The sequence below is a fragment of the Anopheles gambiae genome, chromosome X (assembly GCF_943734735.2).
Source record: "Anopheles gambiae chromosome X, idAnoGambNW_F1_1, whole genome shotgun sequence".
Classification (NCBI taxonomy): Eukaryota; Metazoa; Arthropoda; class Insecta; order Diptera; family Culicidae; genus Anopheles; species Anopheles gambiae.
Window position 1 is genome coordinate 19088866 of NC_064600.1, and position 21689 is coordinate 19110554.

The 21689-nt window shown below is 38.5% G+C and overlaps 3 protein-coding genes and 1 long non-coding RNA gene across 27 annotated transcripts in view; 2 read left to right on the forward strand and 2 right to left on the reverse strand.

The window, feature by feature from the left end:
• The window catches only part of LOC1270470 (uncharacterized), a 107811-nt gene extending 98369 nt beyond the window's left edge, over positions 1-9442 (forward strand). For 23 of the 24 annotated variants that reach the window (XM_061659718.1, XM_061659796.1, XM_061659695.1 and 20 more), the window contains one exon: positions 1-1355. This exon is cut by the window's left edge and continues 2336 nt beyond it. Coding sequence is in view for 1 of the 24 variants with exons in the window: in XM_061659850.1 (XP_061515834.1) it covers positions 2679-2685 (7 nt within the window). In the remaining 23 variants the exon portion in view is untranslated. Of the gene's footprint in view, positions 1356-2678 lie in introns of those variants that run through there. The other variant, XM_061659850.1, reaches the window with a different exon arrangement.
• Positions 9443-10256: 814 nt separating this feature from the next.
• LOC4576140 (type-1 angiotensin II receptor-associated protein-like) lies at positions 10257-12077 on the reverse strand. The gene is made up of 3 exons (XM_001237189.4): positions 11343-12077; positions 11078-11224; positions 10257-11015 (listed from the first exon to the last, which is right to left on the reverse strand). The coding sequence occupies exons 1-3, from the start codon at positions 11385-11387 to the stop codon at positions 10728-10730; spliced, it is 480 nt and encodes a 159-aa protein (XP_001237190.2). The 5' UTR covers positions 11388-12077; the 3' UTR covers positions 10257-10727.
• Positions 12078-12489: 412 nt separating this feature from the next.
• LOC1270474 (RNA-binding motif protein, X-linked 2) lies at positions 12490-19858 on the forward strand. Its single transcript, XM_309173.6, has 3 exons — positions 12490-12717; positions 18798-19018; positions 19103-19858. The coding sequence occupies exons 2-3, from the start codon at positions 19005-19007 to the stop codon at positions 19578-19580; spliced, it is 492 nt and encodes a 163-aa protein (XP_309173.5). The 5' UTR covers positions 12490-12717; positions 18798-19004; the 3' UTR covers positions 19581-19858.
• On the reverse strand, positions 14429-15531 carry LOC4576069 (uncharacterized). The gene is made up of 2 exons (XR_009766351.1): positions 15109-15531; positions 14429-15027 (listed from the first exon to the last, which is right to left on the reverse strand). It is a non-coding gene; the product is annotated as an uncharacterized LOC4576069 (long non-coding RNA).
• Positions 19859-21689: the final 1831 nt, after the last annotated feature.

The window sequence follows — 21689 nt, forward strand, 5'->3', positions numbered from 1 at the left end:
ACTAGCGAAATGTTTTGTATTTGAGTTGGAACGGATCACAGAATGAAATAATTTGTCATTTTCGTTACACGCTACTTCCATCTATTAACTGGCATTGCGAAGGTAAAGTGGCATTAGATATTAATTTACCATAACGATAAGCATAGGGAGTAGTGGTGCCGCGTATGTTAATTAAGGTGAGCTCAAACGTATGTGTAAGAAACTATGCCAGTGTCATTTACCGGGAGCAGATGATGTTAATGTAGCAGCGCAAAGCATCCAGTAACGTATTGTAACGCCGTTTGTTGCTATTTCCAGTGAATAACAACAAATAACACCGCAAAAACGGCAATAACAAATATATACTAATCAAACGACTGGTGAGATAGAGGAGGCGCGTAATGCGATTGAATTAATAAGTGGATTAGAGCAGTAAGAAGCGATCGAAATGGATTTGTTATTATAGTAAGACCATTGAGAACATAATTTCCTACAAACAAAGAAAACAGCACTTCATGCGCCGGCACATTATCCTAAGCATACTATCTAATTAAGGGTATAAGATACATTATAGGATAAGTAAAACGTAACTCGAACAACAGATTGCCGTAGGTAAACGCACTATTACTTAATAGTAGCCAGACCGTGGCAGGGAGAAGGAAATAACTAGCCAGAGGAGTTAGATTCGACAGCCGCGGATAACATAAAATTGTTAATATCAGATCAAGAAGATGATTAAAAACAAGCGCACGTTCACGAAAACTAACGAGTGCGGAACAAAAAATCGGATAGCCGATATTTGTTACACACATTAGGATAATAAATTTTTTTTAACGAAATGTATTGTAATCTTGTACGAACAGCGTGGGTTCTTATTAGTCGTTAATGATGAGGTAGCAACAGAAAATTCATCTAGGAAGAGAGAATAAACGTGCAGAATGTTGTAAAACCATCACGTCTATAAACAAACTGATAGGCAAATGTAAAAAAACACGTACATAAACAGATCCATACATACCTATACAAACAAACGCACACGCGTATAGTGTGCTCAATTTGTGAAGTTTGTAAAGACGAAAATCAAGTAAAAACAACAAAACAACAAAACCAAAACAAATACAGTAGAAAACAATGGATTACAAGCGAATCAAGTTGATCACGCAACAGTGTGCAAAGGTGGCTTTGCTGTGAAAAGTAAATGGCAAAAACAAGGTTCACGTCTGTATCGCTAACGTGTATGGAATAGTGAAAAAGATAACTAATAAAACAATTACAACCAAACACGCAACACATTACCGAAAGCAAGGATAGATAAAAGGTAAATAAGATAACACAAAAAGAGGTATGAGAAATAGAACATAGGATAGCAACAAACAGTAAGCGAAGAAAACAAAACAGTGAAACAAAGCAAACATTGTAGAACAACAAATCGTGAACGTGAACAGCATAATAGTAAAACGAGAGCCACGTGCACACACACGCCCAAAAGTTATAGAAGAAATGTGTGTAAGGTTATGTATTGGTGAAGGGAGGCAAACGCACGAAAAAAAAGCTAGCAACAACACCTTACCAAATTACAACAAAGCAACGGTCAAAAACTTTAGAATAGAGGAAGAAAATAAATTTGATAACTGAAACATATTTAGCTAATTAATAAATTTGGTAGCATACATAGCATATAAATAGAAAAGAGAAAATTTATAGGAATACTAGTAAATAAAAAGTGCAAGCGTGTGTGTGCACGTGCTCCTTCTCTTTATTGCGCGGGCGCGCGTTGGTAGGTGCGTGAAACGGTTTGATAGGAACAAATACCCAAAATTGTTCTAATTATCATAGAAGCGAACATTATCATTCGAATTTCCATTGTGTAGCAGTCGATACTAGAAGAATGCGAGAGAGATGAAGGGAATACACAACATAGAAGAGAAAAAAAACTCACGTTCTACGAGACAGAAGAGGGACAGACGTTCACGTTCAAGCTGATCGTTTAATATGAAGGTAAACGTAAAGGAATGTAAAGGAAGATTAAATAAGAGAATAGCAGTAGAAATAAATAAACTGCACTTTTCGGCTTTTATGTCGAATTCGAGCAGCAATCAGGAAACAGAGTACTAAACCTACTTGAAAAAACAGTCGAAATTAGCAGAAATCCTGACATCCATCCAGCATCGACACACTACAATTCAGAATCGCTCTCACATTCCTTGCCACTACTCCTTGTTTTTCGTTTATACTCTCACTACCGACTGATAATATGTACATGTGCGTGTGTGCGTATGTGTACGCGAGTGTGCGCATTTGTGTGTGTGTGTGTGTGTGTGTGTGTGTGTGTTTGTGTGTGTGTGTGTGTGTGTGTGTGTGTGTGTGTGTGTGTGTGTGTGTGTGTGTGTGTGTGTGTGTGTGTGTGTGTGTGTGTGTGTGTGTGTGTCTGTGTCTGTGTGTGTGTGTGTGTGTGTGTGTATGTGTGTGTGTGTGTGTGTGTGTGTGTGTGTGTGTGTGTGTGTGTGTGTGTGTGTGTCTGTGTGTGTTTTATTTACTACTGCTGCATTACTACTGCTGCTACTACCACTACTACTACTATTACTTTTATTTATCATAATGAAGTGCACCACTCAATCCTGTCACACTCCACACGTAAACACTTACTGCAGGCCGACAAACTAAACCTTGCAAAATTCCACTCTTGTCTTTGTTTCAAGTACCTGAGCGGAACCGGCGTTATTCGGCATGCGACAACCTTGGCTATAGTTACCATCGGTCCCATACTTATGGCTCCGTTTATGGTAACCGACCGGTCACAAAAAATGGAGACAGGCGGAGAGTGAGAGAAAGACACAGTAAACATCTACACAGGTGATAGTAAGCGACAAGAAAAATGCCAAGAAGATAAATCCTTATCAAACCTAGAGCAGTGAAATCGAGTTTCTTCAACGTGAACATAAAAGGGAAAATAATATGAATGAGACATGAAAGGATAAACTAAAATGGTACAGATACCTAAAAAAACAAACGAGGAAGAAACGTATTAAATTTGATGAGAACTATGGTAGATAATGTGCATTTCAGAGACAAAAATCATCACAGCACCGTTACTGTTTTATCATACTTTCTTCGCATGGTTTTTATAAAGCCGTGTTCACACAGCCCATATCCTACAAGAAAATATCTGCTAAACACACTTTTTGTCTACAAAACCGGGAAAATCGTGTAGCCTTCGAAAGCCGAGCAATCCAAGCTATCCATCGCTGGATGGACAACAAGAATCTATTGCTGCAATCTTTTGCAAGACCGAAAGCATGTTCGCGTTTCAACATATTTTTTTCGAATGCTCCCTATGCCAAAGTCTTCTAACTGTGGTATAGTATAGTTTATGTATATAACATATAAGAATTATATAACAAGAACCCGCGTTTTTACGATTTTTTGTATCCGTCCTCCATTTTCTGACGAATCCTTTTCTGGCACTTGTTTCTGGCAAAAGGGGAAAGATTTGCAAACAAAGATATGACTTGTGTGAGCGTACCTAATGTTTGTCTTTCATTTGATATGTTTCTTCAATACTGTTCGGAATGCTTTTTATTGTATCGTATATTGTCTTCTCATCGTATAGTCATACTTATTTTACAGGATGTTTCGAGTCAATAACGAATGTAAATAGCATTATTAATCGATTGCGCGATGTTTTTCAACGACTGTCGAAAATTTAACATTTAACAGGTGAAGAACCCCGTTTTTGACCGACAAATAATGCAGTTAATATTCGAAACTGACTCGGAGAACCCTTTATTTACATACATATATTTACCATTACAACCATGTATGGCTCATATTTGATCTAACATGCTCATTTCACCATACTATGTTGAGTCGTAGTAAGAGAACACTTTAGTAAAGAAAAATGAAAAACAAATAGAAATCTAAATGCTCATCTTAGCCGGAGTAGAACAATAGTGAAAACACCTCAAAACAGCCCATTTCATGCAAACGTCAATTTGGTTTGAAAATATCGAAACGCTCATTTGCACTAAGCACAATTAGCCTTGCTAAAAAAAAGCGTCGCAACCGTGCACAAACATACGCACACACAAATATGCACCAGGCACTCAAGGGACTCTTCCGTGCGGTAAAGGTTAGGGTTACCCATATACTTTTCGTACCAAAGTTTGGTAGTTACTACTCTATTCAGAGCAATTGGTTGTATGCCAGCGTGTCAAAAATATTCGCGTATTTTTGCATAGCCGTTACAGTAAATCTCGACGATTATGCATTCTTCTTCAAGTGAAGTATGGGATTGTGACACTGTACATTTGACATATGTGTTTACGCAACATTTAACAAAACACGGTGTACTGTAATCTCTTGTCGCGTGTGCAATGGCTTTATAAAAAATATGTCAAATGTTAAAGTGCCAGCCAGTCTTGTACACCGCCCATGTAGACTGGGTGCTGTCTCAAACTGAATGCGACCACTTTGTTGTCGAGCGCAAACCAACACAGCATAACGAGATGTGAATGACGAAAATAAGTGAACAAAAAAGGCAAACAACTGTCGTTCTGAAGCACCAACAACAACAAAATGAAGCATGTCAAGCAAACACACACAGACAAAGGGATAATTTAATAACGTATAAAATTTAATTAAAACAAACAACAGAAACGCTTCAGTAGAGAATAAAAGACAGTTTGATCGATCATGAAAACAGAAGGAAAACAAGAAGGAGAGCTATGAATATAGAAAGACAGAGAGAACGAAGGATAAACAATAAACTTAAACACAATACTACAGTAATTGAAGATATCAGTTGATACAAGTAACTTCCCTCATCCCTCGCTGTATCAACCCAATCAACATCTCCTTCTTTAAACAGATAAACATGAGCCGGATGCTGCGGAACGTAATGAATTGAAGGCAACAACCAAAAACAGGAGTCCACAAGACGACCCTAAAGAAAGTGTTAGTTGATAGCAGTACAACTAACGTACACGACCATGCATACAGGAGATAGAGGAAGGAAACGAAGAAAACACATAGCCCTGATAATGAACTCTTATATAATAAATCAAAATAGAATAATTCATCCAGTCATTATATAGAATGCGTAAATGTAGCACATGTGAGCGAAAATGAATTAAGAAGAAAAAACAGTTGAAGACGAAAAGAGAAAACGGTCACATTTATGGTATGAACGTGGAATGAAAAATTGTCGTAAACGTTATTCTAAATTAATTGTACATATTTGTCACTAGCGTCACTAGTTAACTAGAAGTTAAGAAATATAGAGCTGAAATGAAACATCCTGTGTACTGCTGAGGGTAAAGAATATAGCGAGAGAAAACTAATGCAGAGGAAATCAAATTCCCAACAACAACAAAAATAACGATGAGAACACCGAAATAGTCGTTTGGTAGTGACGACGCGTTCGACGTATAGTATAATACATGAGAGTAACACATAAAACACACACACTCACAGGCGCACGCGCACACACACACATACACACACACACATACACTGATACAATCAAGCAAACGTACATCTCAATTATGACCGTAATATTACTATCCTCTTTTACTGGCAGACCAATAAACACTAACACACACAAACATATAAACAGGACAACAGAACTAATAAACTGAGCAACAATACAGGGTTTTCCAAGTTACTTTCGAATATTAACATTATTTTCTTTCGCGAACAAGAAGTTTTTCCACATCACTCTGTTATTTCATTTCCTTCACGATAATTTTTAATTTCCTCATAATGATTTTTAACACTTCAATGTTTTCAACCCCCGGTGAAAAAAAAACAATTGCAACAGATCGTTGAAGTGTTGAAAACCATACTGAAGAAATTAAAAATTATTGTGATGGAAATGAAATATCAGAGTGCTGTAGAATAACATTTTGCACACGGTGAAAAACAATGTGTACATTCGAAAGTGTCTTGGAAACCCCTGTAAAACGCCATAGTTTAAATTGTAGCTAATTCATTCGATGGCAGATCAAGACCACCAGGCTACAACTCTTATACATGTTAAAAATACTTTGTTTGTAGTAAATAGTGGTTCAGTATATGTGTTTGCTATGTTTATAAATAGTTTTACAAAGAAATGTTGGCGTTTTTTTTTATTATTCGGGCAGCTTTAATGTTGTTTAAAAAAATAAAATATTTACATGCATATGTTTACAGATGCTAGAACCTGAGATTTATTTTACTGCCTAATTATCATAGAAATCACATACAAATTACCTTTTGTTCTAACAGTTTTAAAAGTATAATGATAATACTAAACTTTTTAGAACCAATATACTCCAACACACATGTGTTAATAATATAACAAACACGTATACATCCCGAATCATAGATCTACCACTGTCTAGCATATGTCATGCTGACAACAAAGGGAATGAACATTAGGAAACAGGAGACACACTCCAAAATGACAAAGGCAAACCATAAAATCATTGTGCACACATGAAATACACCGCTCCACACTCTCGTTGCAGGTTTTTCAAATCATTTCCGCTGTCTTCTCGGAACAGATGATTGTCATTTAAAAAGAGACTGTTAGCACACCCAGGTGTAGACACAAAACACTTTCCATGTACTTTAATACGTGGCTGTAATAGTTTGATGTAGTGAAATACCATACCGTTTTCGAGGCAGAGTACTGGTGGAACAGGAGCATCTTTCTTTCTTCTTTTGTGAGAAAAGCGCAGAGGAAAACATGTTCATGACGCGTGATGAATAGTTAATGAGTGGTTGTTGTTGTTAAACTAGAAAACAGTGCAAGAAATAATAAGGAAGTTACACAAAACAGGAAGAAAACCCAAGCGAAACTAACTAAATAAAATCAAAAGCAAAGAAAGGAAAAATAAGAAGAAGAAGAAGAAGAAGAAGAAGAAGAAGAAGAAGAAGAAGAAGAAGAAGAAGAAGAAGAAGAATAAGAAGAAGAAGAGGAAGAAATAACAAACAACATAGCAAGAAAATACTACTAGGGAATAAAACGAAATGACGTCGGTTGTAGGTTACGGCGCGAAAAAGGTAAGCGATGAAATGCACATTTCAAACATGTCTGGTTAACATTTCGTTTTCTTTTTTTTCTGAACCTGTTCCAAATTTTATCACGGAATTCATAACGCAGCGCAAAAATTGATAACATATGATAAAGTTGTAAGAAAAAGAAAAAAATGCAAGAAGAAAAAACAAATCTCCCAAACTAAACATTCAACAGGAAACTGTCAATGAACAGATACAGGAATAACAAAACACATTCTAACGCATTAGCAAATCACATTAGAGGTGCACCAAATAGGGGTTTGGGAAAGACATGCTCACACTATGGACATTGCGTTAAGTAAAAAAAAGCTAGACGAACTAACATCGAATAAACAATCTATCACAATCACACGCATACCACACACATAGGCACAGCATATACAACATTTAAAAACCAGTGTGCTAACGTGTTTTTTAATGCATCGTCTCAAAGAAAATAACAACAACAGCCACAACAACGGTCATGTAAATAGTGCATAGGAGCAGATACTTGAAAGAAAAACACAAAAGAGAAACAATAAACTAGCACAAAAACAACGGTAAGGAGCTAACTGCCTGTGCTCGAAGCGTTAGAGAAACTGAACTTATATAGGTTTTCTATCATTTCAACGTTACATACTTGCACGAAACATAAGCATAAAACTCTATAGTTATTTTATACATTTTATAAGCTAAACTTACTTTGGTACCAACCAAGTGCACTAAATTGCAAATCGGAAAATATACTAGATACATCAGGAAAACGTGAAAGCTGCTCAAACGTTTGAGTAGTACACACGGTAAAACCGTAGCTCTAAGTCCCACAACCAGAATGAGACGAAATTTCAAATGAAATAAACCCCAATTGACTTATGTACAGGCGAACGTTATTGAAAAGTAGTTTAAAAAAAGAGCAGGAGATTGAAAAAAAAATTACAGAAAACAAGCATTCTTACTCGACTGACTCAAAAGGAAATGAAATACCGAAACTACCGCTAGACATACCATATACAACCACACCCCGAAACACACAATCACGTATCATGCACATTTGTAAAACTAAAATGTCAAACAGGAAACCGAACAGACAAAACGCATTTTATGTTTATCATATCATAATGGGAAAGGAAATAGACTAACATGGAAAAAAAATCAACTGTTCATTCAAACTCCTCACAACCCTTTTCCGACAAAGATCGTAACGTCTGAGCAGCAGAAGGCAATAAGAGGAACAAAACAAAAACAAGCAACCCCACGACGTTCGTTCATACCAAGCTAATGCATGAAAAAACATGGAAAACTATAAAGCAGGCAAAGAAGAAAATTGAGCGTTACAAGGTAATCGAAGAGAAAGCAAAGGAAAACAATACTCTTGTTAAGCATTGGAAGAAGAACAAAAATTACATCTCACATAATACTGCCGTTTTTTGGACAAAACAAACAAAGGAAGAGAAAAAGAAAATACAACACATCCAATCACTTTAACAAAGAAACACATACACACACATTGAGGTAGGTAAGAAAAAAATGTGGAAAAATAAAACATATTTGTTACATTATTCCGCTATGTGTCATATTATCTCCAAGCATAAGTTTTACTCGGTGACTCAAGAAAACGAAAAAAAAAACAAAAAACAAACACAAAAATACGATTACTAAGAGATGTGTAAAGCAAAACACGTAAAAGTAGAAAAGAGAGAAGCAAAAAAAACATAGATCACAGAAATATAGAAACACCTAAAGAACGGGAACAGCGGCAAAGGTTAAACTGCCGATATTCGGAAGGGCTAAACAAATCTCCGGCAAATGTGAAGGGATTTACAAGGCGAGGGCCTCAATAACTTCCTTAAGTAGCAGTGGTAACATTTACAATTAGCAGCAACTCACACACATACACCCACACACACCCAGAATACACTCATACAAACACAAAAACATGACGCGTTTCCGAGGATCGCATGGAGTAGTGGAAGGCAATTGAAAAAAAAAATGGCATGAAAGAAAACCAGCCTAACGGCAAGAGATACACTATGTATACATTATACACTTTTACACTGCAAACAACCACACATTTACACAAAATTCTACATTAAGGAGACAGACAGAGTTTAACAAGAGAAAGCAACAAGCAAAAGAACATGAAAGCAAAACAACTAGCATTGGAAAGGGTTTTCGGATCGTAGAAAGCTTGATAAGAATTCGAATGTGGAGCGAAGAAATAGTGGTACACACAGCAACAACAACAAAATACACATATAGGACAAACAAAAAAACATGCGAAATGAGATCGGCGAATAGCTAAGGAGATAGCAGGCGTGCGTTAGTGCAATGTGTCGACAGGGACAAGAGGGACAAAGTGAACTTTGTGTTAATTTTTATAATTGAAAAATAAAATTACAGTTATTGAAGAAAAATTGTAACAAAATGCCCCCTTGTGTGTTTCGTGTCTTGTATTCGATTTTGGTTTCATTCACGCTAATCATTTTCAAAACAAACAGGTTTAAATAAACTATTCTCTAATTCTTAACTCATTTATTTACTGCTAGTAGGAACAAGAACTACCTACCCATACTGAGACGATTCTTCCGAATCATAATGCGTTATCAAGGCAGCATTTTCCGTTATCACTTAACATAAACGGACATTAAACTTTACAGTATTCGATTAATGCATTCGGCATGGGAAGTTTTTTTTGGTTTTGTTTTGTTTTACATGCACGCAGTCCATCCCCCTCTCGTTATCAACTGGACATACTATTGTCTCCAAGACGATTTATTGCGACTGTACATGCGCATACGTAACGTAAAAAAGAGGAAAAAATACGGGTGTATTTAAGCAAATTGTTACGTTAATATCATTTAAATTTCAGTTTTCAGTTTTAGAGAGTTTACACGTGTCTCTCCTTCTCGTTATTCCGAGAATTCTCGTTGTGGGTGAATATTTTTACGCGAAAGAAATAAAGATAAAGCATATTTATGATAAAGTGACTTACTATTGCCGGCTCGCCGATGCTTCAATCTGGGTCAGCCAACTCGGTTCTCTCGGCTAAAAGTATAGAAAAATGTGAATAAACGTAAAAGTTGTACCTGTTGGCAATTAATGGCATTAAATTGCTTTTTTTTCTTTCAAGGTGCTATAAGTTTTGACAACTGTTTTAAACACAACTAAGAGTCTAGCTACAGCCTACGCGAAACTAGCTGCTTCATGGTGAGAAATTAACGAGCTAGTCAAGCTTATTGTTTTTGTTATGTTTTTTTAGATCAATCCGATCAGTATTACATTTTTTTATTAAAATTTTAACGGGAAAATAGTAAATCATACATTAAAAAATCAACAAAAACCTGTTAATAGCCATGTTCTACTCACTATGTTGCAAGCTGGATGATGTTACGTTACTTCACATGATTATGGCTTCGTGCGCATTTGGTAAAAAAGGCAACACGAACAAGAAAGTAAAAGGCAAAAGCCTCGCTTCTCTAAATGGCGCGTACCTGCATGCTACCATTTCTAAAGATTCCGCTTCCGCTAGCAGGTGCTTGGGTGGGTGATGAAAATGATTATTCGTACCGTTTCGACGGAGTAGCAAGAGGCGGCAATGATAACATTGCACCACGAGATTCATGTGTTTAGCGCGGATGGTATCGCAACGATCGCCACGATTACGTTGGGGGGGGGGGGGGGAAGAGAAAGGGCGCTCATAACGAGGCGATTCACTTAAATATACCCACGTTCACCTGGCCGTGCGACGGCGTTTGCTGGTGCGGTGCATCGATATCCTCGTAGCTGGTCGGACGTTCGCCGACACCGCCCGTGCCGCCCTGCCCGAACTCGAAGCTCCCGCCGCGGTCGGACAGTTCGCGCTGCAGCAGCAGTAGGCTGAACGGTCGCAGCACGAGATTCAAGATGGCAAACACCGCGGAAAAGATACCGTGCGACGGGAAGTATGAGATGATGCCCATCAGATCGAAGAAAAAGCTAAACCCATTGATGACGGCACACTGGAATGGGAGAGCGAATGTTAGCGGAGCGGTGAGCTGCTACCAAACAAACATTAACGTACGATTTGAACCGCATCGATCGATTCGCGGCAATGTATCGCCCAGAACAGTGCCACCAGGTAGAGCAGGTTGTAGAACAGATAGGCGGACGGTAGCCAGGCACTGCCGAGGGCCAGAACGATCAGGATGAAGTGCACGAATGCTATCAGCTGCGCGGGTGGGCATGCAGGTGGAAGAAGTTGCCGATATAGAACAAAGAAAAAAAACACAGTACAGCAAACCCGATCAGATAAGGGCCAAATGCGTGGGAAAACGTTTTACGATTACCTTCAGGCGGGTGTGCATCGAATTCATCGCTCGCTGAATATCCATCACTTACTGGGCAAGCCGACCCTGGGCCGGGACCTGCTGTGACTCAACGGGCAAATGAGCGAGTCCGCTCGGTTATCTCCCTTTCTCCTCGGCTTACTTTTTGCGTTCTAACCAGAATGGCTTCCCTCAGCTTCCCGGCCGACTGATGCCTCCGGGCGAGTGACTCCTAAACGGACGCTCACACCGCTGCACACAATGCAACACCGCCGATGGCACTTTGTGGGCTTCCTGCGGTTTCTTGATCTCCTTCCGAGTGGGTATCAAATTTAACCACCAAGCACACAACCAGAAATAGCTCTTATTTTGGTAATTTTCAAAAAAAACTGGTTCTTTTGTTTACATCTCTCGCCGAACAGGGGAACTGTCAGCGCGATCGTGGGGATGGTCCGGGGATGTATTTGGGAACTAGCTCAAGGACCGTAAAGATATCAGGTCAAGTTCAAGGTGGAATGTATAATGAGGTGTAGTTATAGCGCTTTTGGCGATCCCCCCCCTGGGCTCCGATTTTGACAGATGGTTTTCCGCTTGTATATGTATTGATGGATTGTTTACGTTTTGCATGGTTAATATTTGGTGGAGATCAATTTGGGTGAATATTTTAGTTTGTTAGGACACTGCCCGTGATTTAAAATGGAAATTTTCCTTCGAGAACTTGAAGCGTTCGCCAAACGCGGAAAACTAACTGTCAGTTTTCTTCGTCGATTCTTCTTCCACCTAGCTGTCAAAACGGGCTTATAACTTGACCTGATATCTTTACGGTCCTTGGTCAAGTTATAAGCCCGTTTTGACAGCTAGGTGGAAGAAGAATCGACGAAGAAAACTGACAGTTAGTTTTCCGCGTTTGGCGAACGCTTCAAGTTCTCGAAGGAAAATTTCCATTTTAAATCACGGGCAGTGTCCTAACAAACTAAAATATTCACCCAAATTGATCTCCACCAAATATTAACCATGCAAAACGTAAACAATCCATCAATACATATACAAGCGGAAAACCATCTGTCAAAATCGGAGCCCAGGGGGGGGATCGCCAAAAGCGCTATAACTACACCTCATTATACATTCCACCTTGAACTAGCTGCTCCGAGCCTGTCCAATCCAGTGCCTTGTACGATGGCATAAATTCCACAATGCTTTTGTGTGCAGAAACAGTGATGCAATCAAGTGTACCTGCTCATAATATAACTTTTAGCTCAAAATGCTTTTGTGTGCAGAAACAGTGATGCAATTAAGTGTACCTGCACATTATATAACTTTTAGCTCAAAGTTAAAACTTTAAACCAAAGCTTAGGTGCGGAGAATCAAACATAGCTCAACGGTTATGTGAACTAAGGTGAATATCTAGGCTACAGGTGGGATTATGGTTCGGGTATTTAGGGCTATGCTAACTTGAACCATGACAGATGGCGGCAGAAGTTTGATCGAGCGGTAAAGACAGTTCGCACCAAAGTGGGTATATGGACTAGGTGGGCTTATAGGTTTGGCGGGAAGGCCATATTGGACGAACGAATGACAGGAGGGGATTCGATTGTGATACGTAGTTTTTCACCCACACTACGACACATCAACCAAAACAGCCATTGGAATTCTCACGCATACATCAACAAATGATCAAATCCCCTCCTGTCATTTCGTTTTCATTTTTCTACAGCACGGCTGTCAAATTGTTCGGGATAAGCCCACCTGTATAATAAACCCACTTTGGTTCGCACCATATCTGCTTTATTACATGAAGTGATACATTTTTGGCTCATCACACCTGATTGCATTGTATTTTGATTGCTTGGAGAGGTTTTGGCTCCTATCAAGATTCGCTTGTCTTGTTTATGTCGTCACGTTGCAAGCAGCTGGGGTCAAGTATAGACGTTTTCTGCACCACCCTGTGTTTCATCGTTTTGGCCGATTATATGTCTTTGGTAAAGGTAGGCTCAGCCCACTACGTTACATTGGAGAAGCGTTACATCCCTTAAAATATTCCCAAGGACATTTTTAGCATGGTTTTGTCATCCATGGGACCGACTAATGTACATTATTTAAAGAAAAATAATTTTGAAATGCGATGAAAATCTAATTTACAGTACAATACATTTACAATACAAAATACAATAATTAAGGACCATAAACGGCCGCAAAATAACGCATACTTCGAATTTCCAAGTAAGTCAAATCTCGTGATTTCCAGCGAAAATATCATTAATTTTCGTATAATTTTGCAAGTAGGGGGTGGATTAAGCCATTTAGTTAATTATTTAATATGATTTTGACTTAATATAATACAGTAGAACGTCGATTATCCGAGCAGCTCGGGACCGAGCGGATGCCGGTTAATCGATTTCCACGGATCCAAGAAATGTCAAATTCGTATAAAATTATAAAAATTCACTGGTTTTACTATAAATTCACATCAAAATAATCGATTAATCACTAGTGGAATATTTTTTGAATCAATAACAATAGATTTAAAATTGTTTTTATCACAAATGAAGTTAAAAAGTATCACTAGACACTAGATTGCTGCACAACAAATGTTTTTGCTAGCCGGTTCATCGCAGAAAATGTTCGCCAACTGTCAAATTCATGCGCACGGTTAAGCCACCCGCCGGTTAATCCGTCCTCGGAAAATCGACGTTCTACTGTAGTTTTAAATCTTCTGCAAGGGTTTTTAACATGTGATCAAAAGGGAAATTATTTGTCATTTGCCAATTGATGTGTCAATTTGTTGTGTTTGAACTTTTACTACTTTATTGCACGTACAAAATAAATAATACAACACAATACACAATACAATACCCAAGTAGCACAATCTTGTTAAGAAACCGTTAAAAGTATGCCTAAAAGTATAACTTTTAGCTTTCCATACAGCAGTAATTCCAGGGCTTAAAACACTGCGTAACGCTTTCCTGGCTTCGTCAATGTTTCGTTAAATTTTAAAATTTAACCGGTATTTTTAACGAAAAGGATCAAAATTAACGAAAATCGACAAGGATGACATTATGTTTCTTTCCGTTTTAGTCATCATGTTTCTATTTCTTCGTTAAGCTACCTTTTTCATTATTTCATGAAATAAATTAATGAAATTTGTATTTGTTATAAAAATATCCATCATATTGGTTGGATCCTACGGCGGGACATAAGGCGGGACTCCGATAAGGCCTCCAGGCTGCCGATAAGGCCTGTGTCGTACTGGACGGCCCGTGTTTCGCGCACCTTGATGCTGTTTTTATACAACCGACTGACATCCACCTCCTGTCCGGATGGTTGTTGTTGTTACTGTCTCCGTAGACGTCGTTCGATTTCAGTGCCCAAACGGATGCCTTTTGCGGGAAGAATTCTTCTCGTGCACCATATTTACCGAGGTGCACCATCATTCCACAGCCGCCGCCACCAAACGCTTACGTGCTCTTGCGCCGCAGGTTCATCAGTATCGCACTAGAGAGCGAGGCTATCCCGGTGGCTGTAGGCGGCAGGCGTACAGCTGTTGAGCACCGTCGAGATGATGGAAATGTGGGACATGGGGCGCATGTTTTGCTGCGGCTATTGCAGTGCTGACGGTAGTGCACGACCGCGAGGCAGGAACAATATTGGACAGCGTCATTCTCTACATTTGATGGAGCGGGCGGAACTCTACCACCGAGTTTAAATGCTGTGAGAAAGTTCGGGAAATAGCAACGAAATATTAAAAATATAGTTAATGCGATGATAATGGTGATAATGATACACTAACCTGTTGTATAAGCTTGATAATACACAAATTACAAGCTGTTAAATTTGAGGCTGCTTGCTTTTCTTGTCGCCTTTCACCACACACGAAGCTTGACGAACTTTTTGACATTATGAATGGCTACGCAGCACGTACAGTATGTCTCAAAAAGTATCTTCATCAAGAGCAAATTAATTTAAACAAATAATTTAATGATTTTAAAGATAACATATTTTTGGTTTGGAAAATGGTATGCGATATATTATACGACGAAAATTTCCATTAAAATTAAACAAAATATGTTTTTTTTATTTTCTGTTTAATTGCCACATCAAATGAAGAAAAACTGAAATCAAATTTAAAAAATGTGATTAAAATAACGAAATGTTTTGCAATTAAAATCAGGGCGCTTAATTAAATAAATATTAATAATAAAATGGTTTTTAAATACTGCTTAAACTACATAGAAACTACATAGTGTTGATAAAATTTGAATAACACTGTCAGTTATATTTTTTTATTCAGGAGTAATGGTCCAAAAAGGCCGTATTGCTTAACTGTCAGTTATATTGGCCTGAGTAAAAAAAAACAAGGTAACGGAACATGTCGTTATGCTGTAACGCAAGCAAATGTCATTTTTTTTTTATTTCTCGTAAGGACGGCCTGGTTGGCCGAATCATTATAAAAAAAGCAAATGTCATAATCCCTTAAGAAACTCTATTTGATTTTTAACGGCTTTAAGAAACTGTTAATAATCAAATAGAGTTTCTTAAGGCTACTTGGGTAAACACTTTAAAATCTCCAGTGCGGTGGCCGCGCACCAGCTGCACCGAGCGCCCCTGCCGAGAGCTCCTGCTCGATCGGCTCGCTAACACACTAAGGCAGCGCTCTAGCAGCAATCGAACACGACATCGAACATGAAAAATGTATGGGATTTGACATGTTCGATTTGATAACCAACAAATCGAACATGTCAAATCCCATACATTTTTCATGTTCGATGTCGTGTTCGATTGCTGCTAGAGCGCCGGGTAAGCCTTGAGCGATTAGTGTGTGCGACAGTGTGCGTGTACACACTGTCGTCCCCCTGGATGTTGACTGGTGGCAGCGCAACTGCCACGGCAAGTCAAGGGGTCGGCACGGCTGCCCACATCACAAATCAACACAAGTCAAAGAACTGTAAAATATAGAAAACCGCGTATCACCGAATCCGCGTTAAAGACTCCGATCTCGGGAACAACCCGTAATAGTTATTCTTAAAGTAATTATAAGAATGTAAAAATTGATGTAAAAAATCTGATTGATGTAAAAAAATAATAAGGTAATAATAATATTACAGCTTTTTTGATACTCAAGAATTATCAATAAATCTAAACTTTATTACCGATTGCTGAACTTTTTTCAAACAAAACAAAATACAGTGGAGCGCCGTTTATCCGGGCTTCTCGGGACTTGACCTCGACTGGATAAGCGAATAACACGGATAATGAGTCAAATAATATATTTTATCACCAATTTCTGATTAGTTTAAAAAAAAATCCTATATGTTGATAAAAATAACCCAGTTTATATTAACTTCATGTTTTTCCTATGAGAATATTTGAAATTTGCCATGAATTATAGTGTTTATTGTTATGATAATGTGCTCTTTTAACCACTACTTTAAATATCCTCCTCATAGCGCAATGTCACCTTTGTATTGAACTGTCATTTCTCAACAGCACGAATAAACGGAAAGCCGGATAAAAGGTACCCGAATAAACGGCGCTCCACTGTAGTTGCTTTTCTCATTATTACAAAAAAAATCAATACAGATGTCCCCCGAGATACGACTGTATTTGGTACCAAAAAAATGTTCCAAAGCAAGGCGTAAGTCGAAATATTCGTTTGACGAATATCTGTGAATATTAAGTTTTTAACCGTTTTTAATTGTGTAGTTTATGCAAAATAGTGTTCGATAATTTATTAATTTTAGTCCAAAAGTTGTTTACACGATACAGATATTTAATATTGGGTAGTTCTGGAATCTTTGGAAATATGAGTGTAACAGTTATCAGCACGGAAATTCAAAAAATAGGGTAACTGTACCAGTTTTCGGCAGTGTACCTATTTTCGGCAGGGTAGCTAAAAACGTGAAATTCTGCACAAATGCGGTAAAAAATTTCACAAAATACAATTTTGTAGTGAAAGTGTACTTATTTGATATTCACATACGAAGTTTCACACCATTTCATTACGTATTTTCCAAAATATCAAATAAATTGTGCTTTTTTTCGGCAGCTTTGCTGTCAGACAATCGTTCGGCAGGTTTTGTGATTAAGAGAATCAGAACAGTAAAACAATGAAAAAGTGGTGTATATTAAAGATTTTATGCTTATTTAATTTTTTCTAACTTGTTCGGAATTTTAAAATCACGATAAACAGGTTATTTTTCACTTTAAATGCTGCCGAAAATAGGTACACAGTAAATGTTCATTTTTGACAGCTCAATGTTGTGGGCTTCTGTCGAAACTCGGAACAATAACACACTTTGAATTTGGCTGAATATTCCTTTTAAAATTGATCAGAACACTACAATGCGTATGTCGACACATAATATGACCTTTCTTGTACCAAATATCACCAATTTTACGACAAAAAATGCACTAACTTAAGAGAAAAATAAATATTTGTGAGCCAATTCGCACCGTACGCTATAACCATCAAACTGTCAATGGCTGCTCTGTTTAAACGTCGCATCAAAATGGCTGTCAAAACGGGCCAAAATAAGCAACATAAAATTAATAATTAAAGTGCTTTTTAACACCAATGTTAGGAAAGTAAGAGTGTTAAATTGCTTTAAACATGTTTTTGTACATATTCACATTGATACAAACATTTTCTGACCCGTATTCGCGCTGCCAAAAATAGGAACACAGCCTGCCGAAAATAGGAACAAACTGCCGAAAATAGGAGCAAAATCAATGTTTGCATTTTCACGAATATTTATGAAAAAGGGCTTTGAACCGGCAAATAAAAACTATTGTAACATACTATGATAGTTTATCAACCAGAATAACAACACTTTCAAGAAAAATAATGAAAAATATTGATGTGTGAGCAATTTTTGTGCAACTGCTGCACTAGCCTGCCGAAAACTGGTACAGTTACCCTACATCATTTTTTCTCAATGACAACTTTTAACTGTCAAAATCAAAATCATCGTATCTGCGGATTGTCGTAACTCGAGTGGGTCGTAAGGGCGGTGGCAACGCAGATCCGATGCGATTTTATCAACGATTCTGTCAAACGCTATTTCTTCTCATATTCCGAAAATTTGAGTGATTTGAATGGTTCAACCATTAAAAAAGATAATTTCATATTGCTCCTACATTACCTGCTTAATTACATTGACAGATAAAATAGGATGCGACGATACGACGGAATCAAAATTTTTTGATTCCATCGTACGACGAAATCGCACGTCGGACGTTATCTGTCAAATCCCATATAAATATCGTCCGATAAAATCACATCGGATGAGCGCTGCCACGGGCCTAACTCGGGGGACGCCTGATCTAAGACAAGATTATCTATCAATTTGCTCATCCACGACGGTTAAAACAGACGTTCATAAAATGCTGCTTGGGTTTGAGATAAACAGGCGTTACGCGTAACGCTAGCGTAACGTAGAGGACTGAGCCTTACTTTTACCCTGTCAGTTACATATTCAGTTCCAGGAACAGCCGCCATCAACTGCTCTGAAACGTAAACAAACTACAAAAACAACCGCACCAGTCGCACGTTCGGCTGTGTTGGCGCAACTTTAACAAACTAATTCGGTTCAATCGCTTGTATGCAGAACGGGTGGCGATGCGATCGACCATACTGCCTAGCAAATCATTGTACATAATTAACAACGGAAAGCACACCAGCCCACGATGAATCCAATGACGTGAGTGTTGTAAACCACACCGCCGGGCCAGAGGTGCCACAGTTTTAATGTATACACCTCCTTGTTCCTATAACCCTTTTTTAGAAACATGAAAAATGTCACCAAGCTCAGCGAGCAGGATTTGAAACTGGGCGGCAAAAGCTCGTGGCATGATCAGTACAAGTCGAGCGCTTGGATCTTCGTCGGCGGCCTGCCTTACGATCTTACCGAAGGCGACGTCCTGTGCGTGTTTTCGCAGTACGGGGAGATAGTGAATGTCAACCTGGTGCGCGATAAGGCGACCGGCAAGTCGAAGGGGTTCGCTTTCATTTGCTACGAAGACCAACGGTCAACCGTCCTGGCGGTGGACAATCTGAACGGCATTAAGCTCGTGGGCAAAACGCTCCGCGTCGACCACGTGCAAGACTACCGGCCACCGAAGGAGACGGACAAAACGGACGACGAGACGCGCCAGCTATACATGGAAGGATGCGCACCGAAGGCAGAACACCCGAGACCAGAAAAGCAAAAGGACCCAACGGTGAAGTCGGAAAAGCGCCACAAATCGATCAAGAAGGAATGAGACAAGCGATGCACAATATCCACAGTTTTGATAAATAGATTAAGGTACACAGTCTGATTCCGCTCACTTAAGTTTCGAAAGAAATCGCAACGCATCAATGAAATCAAGTACAGTCTTTGCCCGAGTTATGCGAATAATGTGTTCCAGAGACAACTCGGATTATCGCGAAAGTCGAGTTTTACAGCCAAAATGATGATTATTATTAATTTTCGATTAAATTTAGTTCATGTATGTAATATATTACTTTTTTCATTAAATTTGTGTAGAACAATCGGTAATTTATTTCTTTTTAATGAATTAAGACTTTTGAAAAATTTGCAAATTATTTTTCATTTGATAATTGATTGAGAAAATTATACTGATTTGACATATGAACTGCCAAAAACAAAAAATCGCGTAACTCGGGGAAATCGCTGTGGCGCAACATTACCAAGACGCTGCGCGCCGCCCTGAGCACAATGTACATCTAGGATGGAAAGTTTACCTTATACAACTTGGCCAGCGATCGATAGCTCGCGAGCCGCTTGCAACTCTTTGATTTCGAGAGGTTTTGACTCTTTGATTTTGAGCTTGCAACTTCTTTGATAGAGCCAATAAAGATAGCTTGAAGAGGCAAGTCCACTTTTACCCCGCTCTCCTACTTGCCCAACGGGTAAAAGCGAAAAACAGATATTTTTATTCTTCATCACCGTTTCTACTCGTGTATAGTAGTGATGGGAAAAATGAAGTTTTTGTCGGAATCGATTCCGGCTAGCACCGAAGTTTTCTGGAATTGATTTCGGATAGTAGGTCCGGAATCGAAATTGGCTCTGGAAATGATTCCGGAATCGAAATCGGCTCCAAAATCGGAATTGGCTCCAAAATCGGAACCGGCTTCGAAACGAAGTCGGTTTTGGCATCTCCTTAAGAATAGGCGTTTCAATTGAATGATAATATTGCCGTATCGTTATATTGATACCCGCAAAGAATCAAAATTTACATGTAATGGTGCTGTTAGATTTGGTAGATGGAATTGGAATTGGTATGCTAAGGCGTTAAGGTAAGGCGTTTGACAGAAGTTACCATGGTTAAAAAAATGAATTTGAATTGCCTTATGGTGGTTCTGTACCGAGAGGAATTTAACTGTCAGATTGCTATAAACACGTAAATAAAAGCGCATTTTTATTTTATTGCAAGGCTGAACAAAAATAGATATGCATTCAACGAATAAACAATCGTTAAAGTCGTTCAAACAGACAAAAATGAAACAAATTCCATTTCAGATTCCCTGCGCGTTACCCGGCGCTCTAGCACCAATTGAACACGACATCGAACATGAAAAATGTATGTGATCAAAGTGGGTAGAAAGGAGGTGTTGTCATGTAGAACAATTGGGCATCGAGGCTTTAGAAAAAAGCACAAAACCAGGATCGACGGCAGTTGTCAAATGCGACGAATGTTGCTGGTATTTGGATATGATAAATGAATTGTTTTCGTTTGATAAACATTTGTTTAGCACTAAAAAAATGTATTTTGCATCCACACTCCATAAATCGGCATTTTACACGTTATATTGCAACTGCTGCCTGTAAACAAATATCGACGGCTGTTGTCAAACTGAATCTCAAAATGGCAACATGCCAAACGCTAAGAAGACACCTCCTCTATATTCCACCTTGTATGGGATTTGACATGTTTGTCTTGTTTGTTTGTGTGTGTCTGACAGTGCACCTCCATATGATTACAGGCGGTCCCCGAGATACACGGTACCTCTTATACGCGGATTCGGAGATACGCGGTTTTCTAAATTTGACAATTCTTTGAGCAAATTGTACTGATTTGACACATCAATTTCAAATTGCCAAATAATTTCCGTTTTGATCGAATGTTAAAAACTATTTCAAAAGGTTTAAAACAGTTATATTCAGTCAGAATCATATCAAATAATTCATAAAGTGACTAAAACCGCCTCCTACTTGCAAAATTACACGAAAATTAGTGATATTTTAGCTGGAAATCACGAGATTCGACTTACGCGGAAATTCGAGATACGCGGTATTTTGCGGCCGTTTTCGGTCCCCATTAACCGTGTATCTCGGGGACCGCCTGTATATGGGTTTGTTCGTGTCG